At 31.1% G+C, this 13282-nt stretch overlaps 2 protein-coding genes across 2 annotated transcripts; one reads left to right on the top strand and one right to left on the bottom strand.

Moving 5' to 3' along the window:
* Positions 1 to 465: 465 nt before the first annotated feature.
* Positions 466 to 1062, top strand: LOC143203084 (cuticle protein CP14.6). Its single transcript, XM_076415201.1, has 3 exons — positions 466 to 577; positions 632 to 750; positions 808 to 1062. Exons 1-3 carry the CDS (start codon positions 569 to 571, stop codon positions 1004 to 1006), a joined length of 327 nt encoding a protein of 108 aa, XP_076271316.1. The 5' UTR covers positions 466 to 568; the 3' UTR covers positions 1007 to 1062.
* A 4116-nt stretch (positions 1063 to 5178) lies between these two features.
* Positions 5179 to 5803, bottom strand: LOC143203085 (cuticle protein CP14.6). Its single transcript, XM_076415202.1, has 3 exons — positions 5675 to 5803; positions 5497 to 5615; positions 5179 to 5437 (listed from the first exon to the last, which is right to left on the bottom strand). Exons 1-3 carry the CDS (start codon positions 5681 to 5683, stop codon positions 5239 to 5241), a joined length of 327 nt encoding a protein of 108 aa, XP_076271317.1. The 5' UTR covers positions 5684 to 5803; the 3' UTR covers positions 5179 to 5238.
* Between the last annotated feature and the right edge of the window lie 7479 nt (positions 5804 to 13282).

Below are 13282 nucleotides of genomic sequence, written 5' to 3' on the forward strand. Positions count from 1 at the left end.
AGATATTGCTATTAAATTATTTAGCACTTTTAATAAATAAATCGAGTAACAATATAGAACTATAGGATAACATTTTAATACGTAAAATTTTAACGTAAAATAAATTATGATTAAATATTGGTGAGACGTATTCATTTATGAAACTATTAATAATTATTATGCAAAGTAAAAATAATTGATATTTATGAATATGCAATACTAAGTAATCTTAGGAATACAGTTATATTCCGAAAATAACCAAATTAATATTAAATGTTTTTAAATTCAAAAATATTGTTTATTAATGATCTTACTTGGTTTTTTCTATAATTATTGCTAGACGATCCTTTACAATCCGTTGTAGTATACAATCGTTATACAATGAGAAAAATATCATAACGTTATTATTAGGCAAAATGTACCTGCTAAAGGTCGTAGACGTAAACTAGTCGCAGGATTTTTTTTAATCGTGGTTCTTCTTCGATGGCCAGTGTAGTGGGAGGGGTGGATCTTCTTCGGTATATATTTCGAATGACCAATATCTGAATTTACATTTGGTTGTGGACAACTGATACATCTAATACTCATCATGAAAGTAGTAAGTTAAAAAAATATTTTTAAATAATTTACTTATACGGTTTATCATTGGCAGGTTGCTGTTTTATTCGCCCTTGTGGCTGTAGCTGTAGCTGCCCCCGGTAACTTGGACAAGGAAGCCACCGTCTTGAGATATGACAGTGACAATATTGGAGTTGACGGTTACAACTACGCGTTAGTATAACGAACAGATTCACCAAAGGATTTTAACTAACGGCAGTGATATTTCAGTGTTGAAACCAGCAACGGTATCAATCTACAAGAACAAGGACAATTGGTTAACGCTGGATCTGAAAACGAAGCCATCCAAGTTCGCGGTTCCTTCAGCTATGTTGGTGCTGATGGAATTACCTACACCGTCAACTACGTAGCTGACGAAAATGGTTTCCAACCACAAGGGGCCCATCTTCCAGTTGCTCCATCCAAATAATTAACGATTTTTGATTATTGTTAAGTTTCTTGTACATATTAAACAATCCAGAAAAATCTAAATATTGATTTAATTATTTTACCATTTTCCTCTAACGCTAAACATTTAAATCCATGTCTTTTACAGATTGAAGAGTTTTTTAATGTTGTAACGACAACTTATATTTTTTAATTGGTTATAATCAGCCTTTGTGCTAATTTTATCATTTAGTAGCTAAGCTAGTGAACTAGTGTGGTTAATTATGTTAATGAATAATTATCTATTAAATTATTATACTGAAAATATTACTATATCGTAATTCATTCCTTCTGCTGAGGCAAACGTAGATTTATTGCCTTGAATTATGAGTATGAGGTAATGAGGTTAATACTTTAGCATAAAAGCATTATATGCAAGGAGAATTAATATAAATTTGGAAACATAATTAACCATTTTAAGTTTTGTACTAAAAGTTTTGGTTCAACATAATATACTGTACTATAGCCCAGTTATTTTAGATTTAAAAGTCCCCGGCCTACCATATTAAAATACATTTTTTTTGGCAATTTTTTTTTATTCAACATAATTGCCTTCAAGAGTGATACACTGATTATAGAGACCCTCCAACTTTTTGATACCACTTTTGTAGTACGATTTGTCCTTTGCTTCAGAATGGACCTCAGTTTCGGGGATCACCTCTTCATTCGACGAAAATTTCTTCGCAGCATTCTTTTCAGATCTGAGTTTGATCTCAGTTGAAGTTTTTGCTTCAACTCTATTTTCCCTTCAAAACCTAATACTTTATCAATACGCGAAATTCATTTTTAGCCATTTTTTTTTAAATAACAAAAGTTGTTTCACTCAAAATGCTATAATTCACAGACTAATAATCCGACAGCTGTAAAATTTATAGACATTTTTCGAGGGTTAGGTCTAACTAAAAAACGTATGGACTTAATTTTAGTAACGCCATCTATGTGTGAGACCAGGGACTTCTCAATTTACTGACTTATTGATAATTAATGTTATACCGGAGCTTAGCTAAAGGACATTCCAAGATGATGGTATTGCTATATACATATGATATTTTTAAACTAACCCTTTAACTTCTATAACAACGAATTCCGCCAACACCATAAATTAAATATGCAATTTTTTTTCTATTTCTATATATACACAACATGTTTTTTTAGTTCGTGTTTTCGTGTATTTAAAATTAAAATTTCTATCTTATATATTGATGCATGTTATCTTACTTTATATCCAAAGAAAATAGTTAGTAATTTATGGATTTTTAAATATCATCGACAGTGTTACTATTTTTTTCTTTGAAGGTGAGGTTTTAGAATAAAGGTTAATGTTTGCTTTATCTTATTTTAATTGATTTTTTATTAAAACTTATGTTAAATATTAACTGGTTTCAATTAAATACGAAACAATTGAAATGGTTATAATAAATACATACATATATATATATATATATATATATATATATATATATATATAATTGAAATATTTATTAACAAGGCCTTATGGCCTTATGTAAAGCTCTCAAATTATGAAATAATGTTTTGGTTAGCTAAACATAATCGACTTTGAATTTTGAAGCCTTTTTAGATATGTATGTACTCTAAAAATGGGAACTTCGGATTGGTAATTTGTGTGTTCGTCAATTTCCTTCGATGTTATCGTCAGCTGAAGACGTTGATGGTTAACTCGATCATATTTGAATTTGAAGTGCATCAAAGGAAAAAGACTGTCAAGACATCTCAAGTTGAATGGTGTGATGATTGTGACGTCTATATATAGGTATTTGGTTTATGTTAGAGTAGATTTAAACCTTTAGTATTCTTTTGTACTTGCCGTTCAACAGTCGCCAGTTCTTTGAGTAAAATAAAATAGTTAAAATAGTATAGTGTTGTTATACGTGTTTTAATATGATCGATCCACCTTCATAATAATTTTCGGCGAATTGCTACAAAGCATTGCATTTTTAAAATATAGTAAAACCTCTTTGTTCGATATATTTAACAATTATAACCATGGCAAAACACACTGGAGATGAATAGACCAAAGTGAATACTACAAATAAATTAAAAGACAGATGATGTTCAAACTCCGTATCTATATAGAGGATAGTTGTGCCAATTAGTGAACAGAACGGGGACATACCCAGTCTTTTTGCAAAATAAATAAATTAAATTAAAGGTAAAATGGCGACGCTGTGAAGCCTGTTTAACTATTGAAAAATGCAATCAGATATATTACGGGTTATTGAGTTATTTCAGTTAAAATATTATCAATAATATATTCAACTTGAGTTAGAATAAAAACCAATCGACTGAAATTCAATCAGTCAACTGTAATGAGATAATATAACAAGTTACTAAAACGTAATCTTAAGAAAAAATGTTTTCATCCCTTATGTACTTTACATATTAATTAAGAACTTATAATACATAACTTAAAATGTACAAGGTTAATCTTAATGAAATAGAGAATCTAACAAAATAACCCTAAAAATGTTATTCTAGAATCCGAAAATGTTATTTTGTCGAGGAATTTTATGAGTTTTATAACCCAATTTTGTTTGCAAATTATTTCAACATCACTTCAGAACAATATTAAAATAACAATATTTTAAATGTGATATTTTATATTTACATTCTCGCATCTCCATTAAAAGCCGATAGAATTTTAATATATTCGTGTTATATAGCAACTAACATTTAAAATGGGATTGAAAAATTAATTTTTTTTCTCCAGGCATTTAATTCATATATAGATATATAGTAATATAATTAAATAACGATAAATAAATTTGGTATTAGTATAAATCGAATTATAAGATAAATGAGTTATGAAAATAGCAGTATTTAAAATAAAACTTTTAATTTACTTGATAGTTATTCCATTTAACTGAAAAAATTGGAGACTTTCAACAAGTCACAGACCGTACATACGATACCTCTAATCCAAAATTCTGTTAAAACATAAACTAAATTCTTAATAATAAATTTTGCATTCGTCATATCGCCTATTAAACATTGCCACTACTATTTTTGTTTAACCCAGTGCCATATCGATCACGCCATATAACAATTTTCTCCTGAAGAAACAAACATAGATGGACGTGGCTATTATCCCGCCCGGACAACTTAGAGCTATAAAATTATTATTGTATATCGAGTATCGACTTTGTCTTCAATTTTTCTTTTAATAATCTTCTGAACAGCACTGTTTTTACCAATATTTTTAATATTTTAAATATTTTTCAACAAGTTTTAATGTTCCCAAAGTGTACTGAGGCTAATGCTTTATCTACTCTACACTTGTGATATACCACAAATGGAGAATATTACGATGATGATGATACTGCGATTATAGCTGTCGGAGACAATAGTGAAGAAGCCTCACGAAAATTACAACAGGCAAGGGATAATATTAATAATTGGACACAAGCTTGGAAAATAAAAATTAACGGAAGTAAAACTGTGCGTGCGCAGTCCACATTCACTCAGACCGTACAAGTACCTATAAAATTAAATAATACTATCATTCTATATAGCAACAACGCTATATATCTCGGAGTGAATTTTGATGGAAAACTTCGCTGGAAAGAACATATAAAGAAGAAAAGAAAAAACAGAAAATCACAATTATCAGTACATAATAAATTGCTGTTATATACGCAAATACTGAAACTTATATGGACATACGGAGTTCAATTATGGGGATGTTTTCCAAATGGTAACATAAGTAAAATACACATTTTTCAGAACAAAGTCCTGAGAGGTATTGTGGGCGCACCCAAATACTATAAGACTGATTACCTAGATCGAGACCTTCGGATACCTACAGTCAGTGAATAAATCAAGAGAATTGCAAGGAGCATGAGGAAAGACTCCATTCTCATGAGCATATTGAAGTATTGCGGCTTTTGGATACCATCAGAACAGGACACAGACTCAAAAAAATCAAACCATTTGATCTTGTGTAGTGTCGTGTAGTGAGGTGCATATAAAAAAATACAGCAGTGACATGTACAAATATTATTTCACCAGCGACTGAGATATTGCCGATGGGTCCTCCTAGTTATATATCTAGATTTAAGTTCATAAAGATCATAAACACAAATTGTAGGTTATTCGGAATTGACTAGTAACAATGTAATAATTAAACAATAAAAAATTACTTATTTTTTCTTTATTTTATGTACAGAGAAACAGCCAGTAACATTAAGGAATCATAAATTATTTCGATGGAGCTACGGGAAGATGAGCACCTTGGGGTTGGAAACCGTTTTCATCAGCTACGTAGTTGACAGTGTAGGTGACTCCATCGGCACCAACATAACTGAAGGAACCGCGAACTTGGATGGCTTCATTCTCGGATCCAGCGTTAGCCAACTGTCCTTGTTCTTGCAAGTTGATCCCGTTGCTAGTTTCGACTCTGAAATATCAACATTTCTTTTAGTCTTTCAGGCACACGATTATTTTTAAAATACTGACGCGTAGTTATATCCATCAACACCAATGTTGTCACTGTCGTATCTCAAGACGGAAGCTTCTTTGTCCAAGTTACCGGGAGCAGCAACAACAACAGCCACAAGGGCGAACAAGGCGAAAACCTGACAAAAAAAAGTTTAGTAAAACCTTCACAGAGCACCAATTTTTTAAAATTACTTACAATTTTCATGATGCTTTTAGTATGAATCGTCAGATAACGAATAATATTCTGATAAATATATGACCAGCGATTTTTAATTTATATTGAAGAAGATTCGTCCTCCCACCAATGTTATATGTTAAATTCGAGATATACCCATTCAAAAAAAGTGCGATTCCAGTTTACTTATTCGACCTTTAACAGATAATTTGACGGTTCCAAACGTTGGACCATTCGTTTTAATGGTTGTAATGATATAAACAATTTTGGTTATTGATTATTACCATTTATAAAATGTCACTTGTTATTTGATGTTTTTATGACTATGTTTTAACATAAAGTAACTATTGACTATTTACCAGTTTGGGTGTGGGTGATTGCTAGTTAAAAATTAGTTGAATAATAATTATAAAATTTGTTGTTTCCCATACACATATCACTACTTTTTATAGGAAATAATAAATATTGTACAGTACATAAGAATTGCTTTTTTAATTTAGTAGGTAGGTAGCTTCAAGTCAGATCAAACTATATATATTTAATATAATCCATTTTTTAACAACTCATATGACTTGTTTTATTATTTTGTTTATATAATCATTTATAGTCTTAGCTTCTGCAGTATGATTTTATATACTTTCAAATATTTGCGAAGGATAATAGGCGTGTTAATTTTAAAGCTCAGTAATCAATGTTAGCTTGTTATTATGTTTTATTTTATGAACATGCCAACTTATCTCACATTCTGAATATATTGGCTCGAGCCATTTTTGATAGCGAAAAACTTACCATAAAATGTTGATTGGGTTTAAATGCAAACGGCGAAATAAAATGTTACAAATGTTATGTTAAAAGTCAAATCTTTTTTTTTGGCCTGAAACCGGGAAGAGGAATCCTGTTACGTATACCTGATTGGGGAGACCCAGGAACCCCAGATGCAGGAATAAGCTAGTTAGATTGGCTATATGGAGACTGCCCACTCTGGGCTACCCACTCAACCCCACCCTATCAGCTGATCCAATGACCCTAACTCATACTATTTACTGTTAGTAAGGAGAGTACCCGTAGCCGGTAACACCGTTAACAGGCAGAATGGCCAGGCAACGATATTGTGTCGTTATCACACCACGCAGCTTGCGATACCTGAGTTAATCGTTCGCCGGAGAAGGTTGAGACCATTTGGAGTTAGAGCACGGCGGGGAAGTGTCGGCTGTGAATAAGGCCACGAAGAGCCGAATGAGTTATTGGCCTAAAATATCGACCAGATCGGTAATACATCTATTGCCCGAGAGACGAAAAATGGAGAAATATTTCGAGTAGAGCTCGGATATAAAATCATCGTGAACTTGAGGGACGTCTGTTTCTCTAAGAATATAATTATTCCTGACGAACCAGGGGGCATTGTTTATTTTCCTGATGCTTTTGTTCTGAAAACTTGAGGACGTTCCATCTGGCTAGGTGAGACGTATTTTAGATAGACGTTCGAGCCGTATAGAACCCACCTAAATTTGCGATCAAAGACAAGACCGAGATAGGTCGCTTCTTCTGGCAATGGGATTTCTGCGTTCTCGATTTTAAGACGCGAAATGCTCGGTGCAAAACTTAAAGAGAGAATATCTTTAATCTTCACCTGGAACGATCGTCCTGACAGAAATGTTTTTATAAGAGCGGTTAGGTTATTGGGTAGACCTAATCGAATGCATTTCATCACTAAGCCCTCATGCCAAACTTGGTTAAAGGCTTTGGTTAGGTCCAAGAACACCGCTCCAAGTCTTTCACGTTGGTCAAAAGCACAATTGATTTTTGCGGTCAGGCGATGGACCTGATGAACGACTGAGTGTTTGGCGCGAAACCCTCATTGCTAATCTGGAATGATATTGTTTGTCTTCGTAAAATCGTTAAGAGCATAAAGAATTGCTCTTTCAGCAAGCTTGGAAATGGAACTTAGTAGGCTGGTAGTTTTATAGACAGAAGGTGATGACTTAGCTTTTTTGTGGAAATAACTGCGACGAATACATATTTCCATATGGATCCAGAGTGAAATCCTAAGAGGTATAGTAGGTACGGGCTGTCAGTCTGAAAATCAAGAGCATCGCAAAGAGAGATGAGGGCAGACTTGACTCTGATATTAATAAATATTGTAACTCTTGGGTAACACTCATGCAGAATACAGAAAAAAATATCAAACAATTTATTCTTGTAGTGCAGTAAAGGGTAGTTAACACAAAAGCAGCATCGTTAACACTTTTAAGAAACTGGTCCAGATAGGAAAATAGTCTGACATCGAATGTATTCTGTTTTACAAGAATCTATTCTCAAATGTGCTTGATTCTGATTGAGGATGGTGATAAGTAATAATACACTGAACTCTTTTACTAATTTATACCCAACCAGGACAACTTTCGCCTTCAATCTTCAGCTTCAAAAAACCACTTTTGTTCCAAAAGACTAAACCAAATCTCTTATATTCGACCAGTACTTTAGTTTATAACATTTAAACTCTTTCCATATTTCAATTAATTTAACTACGTGATATATATCCTGGTATTTTTTGTTCTTGTGTATTTTACCGTTATATTCGTATGAATTTGTAAATTGGTTTTTATTTAATAACTCGTGTTGCGGTCACTTTAAAATATAATAATTAGTATGATTTTTTGCTTATTATTAAATTAATTGGCCAATTATTAGCCTTTGTGAAGCTTTTTTTAACAATTTTGCAAAAAATATATAATTATTTGCCCAATATGTTGTTTTGAAGTATATGAAAAATTATGATGTAAGTTCGTTGAACTAAAATAAATATCTGCTCAAATAATTGACGGAAATATTTTATTAAACAATCATTTCATCATTCAATTTGGTTTGGCTTTTTGCTCTTATGAAGTTGTAAATTCTTTAGTCATAATGTTGTCAACACTCACATTGTTGGCAGACGTACTCAAACGTGCAGAATACTCAAAATCATTTCGTCTGAGTAAACTCAGTTTAAAGATTAGATAATTTAGAGCGTAAGACGGTTTTTGAGCTTAGGGATTTAGAACATGTCTTATTTTTACAATGGGAGAAGTATGTTCCCTACCTATGATAGGACTATGATAAATTGGGCTCCATAGGATGACAATAGGGCTGTAGTCCATTGTTGGAAATAAACATTTACTAGTACGTCCAATAGCATGTATAATATTAGCCCTAAATAGATAAGTAAATGAACAATTAAACAATATATAAATTCGTGTTAAACATCTTGTATACTATTATTAAAGAGTACTTTAATCCCAAAAGACATTCTAAAAATAAATATAATACATTAAAATATCATTTTAAAAGTCCATTCAACAATGGTATATATCGTTTCTAACATCAAAATATGCATCTCACTCTACATGTATTCGTTTTTCCAAAAATAGTACATGAATTCATTCAACTTAGCAGTTTCCTATTTTATAAAAGGTCGCCATTTATATTCAGCATAATTAACGGTTTACAAAAAAATTACGAAAATATCTTTTGTGAATATATACTAAGAATTGGTCAGTACTGGCTATATCTTGATGAGAAAGACTTAAGATTCTTTTCTTGAATTATTTGTTAATTTTAGGTGATAATTCTTGTAGATGATGGGCTACTTTCAAATGTTATCTAACAGTTCACGCCATCTCAATATGAAGACAAATATTTGCAGACACATGTATAATATTATTACAGATAAGAAGTAACACGTTATTTAGTTATACAAGGTTTTTTCAGAAAGTTAATTTTCGTAGCCAAATACAGCAGAATAAATAATAAAGCGATAAAAATAGTGTTTAATAAGAATAATAAATATGGTTATTTCTCAATACGTTGTTGCTTTACCTTATTAATAGAATAAGTTATAGTATTACTAGCGACCCGCCCCGGCTTCGCACGGGTGCAATGCTGATACTAAATTAAATACACTATAGAAAAAATATGAACGTTGTATATAAAAACATAGCGGCCCGCTCCGACTTTGCACGGGCATAAAATATATATGCCTATGTCACTCAATGAAAACATGATTAAAATCGATTCAGTATTTTTGGTTCATTCATTACTGCCATTGGCCTGCACGCATTACATTTGGAGTAAAACAATTCCTCTTCCCCTATACTTACTATGAAGATTTCCTGCTATCTTTGGAATATCTAAATTCATACAATATTTATTACATTACACATTTTTAAACGCAAATTTTAAATTTGTAATATCTCCGAAAATATTTGTTTAATTTACATGCTGTAAGGAACCATATTGATCTATATTAATTGCACACTGTATTTAAGGTACTTAATTCGATAAGGATTAATGCCGTATTGCTTAAAATAGCTTCGTAAATAAGCCATTTTCTCACGTAAAAAGTAAACAATAAAAATGGTTAATGTGGGTTATCCCTAAAAGATAAAAATATACCATCGCGGACTTTTTTGTAGACCTTTTTATGGTGTACAATACTGTAGTACATTAATTTGATCTAACTCGTAGGGTTAGGCGGCGTTTTTGCTAATTGCTAAATAAGTATAAAAAATAGGTTAATTTACGACATCACGATAGAAACCTCTAAAATTAGCAATGTTGCCTTAGTATATTATGCATGTATTATACATATAAACCTTCCTCTTGAATCACTCTATCTATTGAAAAAAACCGCATCAAAATCCGTTGCGTAGTTTTAAAGATTTAAGCGCACATAGGGATATAGGGACAGAAAAGGCGACTTTGTTTTATACTATGTAGTGAAGATAAGTGTATGTCCCTTACTAAAAATTCAAAAAATTTCAACTGGTTACATAAATACAGGATAATTTGATAAAATTAATGAAGAAAAGTTTTTGACTTGTGGAGGAATGAATTACTTTCTGTAGAAGGTGTCTGAAATACTAGCTATTGTAAGCTTGTTTCTCTCTTTTTTCTAAGGAAGATGTTATAAGATTTTAAAAAATATAGCTCATGTAAAAACTACATATGAAACCATACTGTAACAACTAATAATAAATGCAGAATTCGAGATATAGCAGGGCTAGCTATTTAATGTGAATAATCGTTAATAAATTTTGGGATTGGCTAAAATAATTTAATTAACACCATAAATGTATAGAGGCCATTATTAAATATTATTTTTAGGTTGTTGTTTTATGTTCAATACCCATATATTTCAAGTAAAAGTGTAATGATTTTTATTAAGAATGCAGATATTTTTCAACAAAATGTTTTAAAAAATTTAAAATATTTAGAACCAAGCAAAAGTGGAAAGTATCTATTGTAAATCCTTGCAATTTATTTGTACCATCGCTGCATTTTCTGCCTTTGAACGATTAAACATATGATAGACGATGATGTATAAGTGCTTTAATTGTAGGCGAAATAAAATAATTCTATACATATTCTATGTTTGCAACAAATTTTTTCGAACATACATATATAACAATAGTTAATATTTAACTCTATTACAGAATATTTATAAGCAGAAATGAAATAGTATTAACGATATTCATATTTTATGATATAATAATTTCTCAAAAATTACTATTACTCATATAAATTAGCATATACTTATTATATTATAAATATATTGGTATACTTTTATTAAATATTCTGAATAGCAATAATTTAAAGTAATTAATTATAAATAGCTATTATTGAAATATAGACATATTAAATTAAAACATGTATTAAATTAGTTTGGAATTTCACTAAGAGAGTGTTTCGAAATATTCACAGCATCTACATGATGATGAGCTTAGAAATCCTACAAAATGTATTATGTAAAGTAAAAAAGTAGTTAATATATAACAGCCTATGACTAAAAAGGTATGTCAGTATATTCTTAAATGTAGTACAAGCCTTCGATAGGGCATTGCATGACGATCTTGTTCATAAGCTGCAGAAAATATTACAGAAACAGCACACTGAACTATTAAAATCTTACATTACGGCCTGAATGTTTAGCGTCAAAAAAGAGGAAGCCTACTCTATAAGAAAATGAGCTAAACCCTGTGTAGCACAAAGTGAATTGGGGTCAGTTCTTTACTTACTGTACACATATGATATCTCACAAATGACAAATATCACGATGGCTACCTATGCTGATGACATTGTGATTCTTGCTATCAGAGATAAAAGCGAAGAACCGACGCGAAAATTATAACAAGTGAAATATAGTGAAGAGAAGCATCGGACTTGTTGGTTGAATTGCTTCAAAGGCCCCAAACCATGAACTATTGGAACTAAAAAACATATGTTTTGAGCAAGGCCCTCAAACTGGATTCTTGATGCAAACATCGCAGTTCAGGGCGAAAAGAAAGATCAAAAAAGAATTTGTGTTGTTCTGAATTAACTAAATCTATTGAAAATTGTGCAGAGGATTGCGCTTTATTCTGCATGACAACCAATGGCCAATTGCGTTAATTCCGTCGCTTAGTCGTGGTATATTAGAGGTAACAAGTCTCTGGAAACTGGAATGTACAGTCAATTATAAATTGTTTTGTATATAAGTCATCCAAATATATAACGTCAAAACGTCGCAATGTTACCGCATCAACTCTGAGTTTTAGTTCAGTTCGGATTTAATATATAACAAAATTCCAATCTAAATAAAATAATTGATAACATTTTTGTATCAAATATAATTTTTTTAACATTATAGTATATCTAAAACTACAGTTAGTTATTCAGCCACAAAAGTTTATAGGTTAGAGTTATAACTTGTTATCATTATTACTTTCACTAATTTTGAATACGTCTGACAAACGAACGACATTAACTGGCTCATTCGTTTACATGTTTGAACAAATCAGACAACATTGTATCTCTTTTTAACTAGAATAAAATTAGAAGGAAAATATTGTCTGATTATGAAACCAATTTACAAATTGCGGCAGGCAATATATTAAACATCTTGATGACGTATGTACAAAAAACTTTGAATAGACTATACTACTAGCTAACTAGCGCTGGAAAGTATAGTAATAAAGATTTTAGGATCAAGATTTTCTAAGATGGAGGTTTGGTCTAAAACTTCTGAAGCTTAAACAGTTTTTAAATAAAACAAAAGTTTATATTTTAACCCCTACGCATTTCACAATATGTCCAGCTACTTGAACTTCAGTACTGATATAGCATTTCAAAGAAACTGTTCCAGATAAGAACATATTGTATCCTCGATCATACTCTATTTACTATTATAATGGTACACACAGGACTAATCCTTCAGTTCAACCATCTTTATCTTCAAATGACCAATTTTTGTTAAGAAAAACTAAACTTAATCTCACATGTCCCCCCTTTCCTGAGTTTACAACATTTTACTTCTGGGTATGATATCTTTTGGTTATTTTAACTATATTATATACATCCTTGTCTTTGTTGTTCTTGTATATCACATTGTTACATTCCGATATATGTATTATGAATAATTTCGGTAAATATAGGAATGTTACGGCCTTACTAGTCCGATAAAAAACGGTATGTTTGTGTATCACCTGAAAGTAAGTATCCTGAATTAAGGGCTTCGTTTATATTAAAATACGATTGGAAGGCAGTATTGCCTGTTCAGTCGTTTAAGCATTCGTCTTTCCGCTAAAATGAAATAGTTTTCAAATAAAAATA

The sequence above is a fragment of the Rhynchophorus ferrugineus genome, unplaced genomic scaffold (assembly GCF_030347505.1).
Source record: "Rhynchophorus ferrugineus isolate W39M unplaced genomic scaffold, kcgeb_rfMv2 rfM9, whole genome shotgun sequence".
Lineage (NCBI taxonomy): Eukaryota > Metazoa > Arthropoda > Insecta > Coleoptera > Curculionidae > Rhynchophorus > Rhynchophorus ferrugineus.

Bases quoted from the DNA above. Each gene is read 5' to 3' on its own strand.
- LOC143203084 (XM_076415201.1), top strand. The intron at 751-807 runs GTTAGTATAACG...GTGATATTTCAG, and splicing joins GTTGACGGTTACAACTACGC to TGTTGAAACCAGCAACGGTA.
- LOC143203085 (XM_076415202.1), bottom strand. The intron at 5,438-5,496 runs GTCAGTATTTTA...TTGATATTTCAG, and splicing joins GTTGATGGATATAACTACGC to AGTCGAAACTAGCAACGGGA.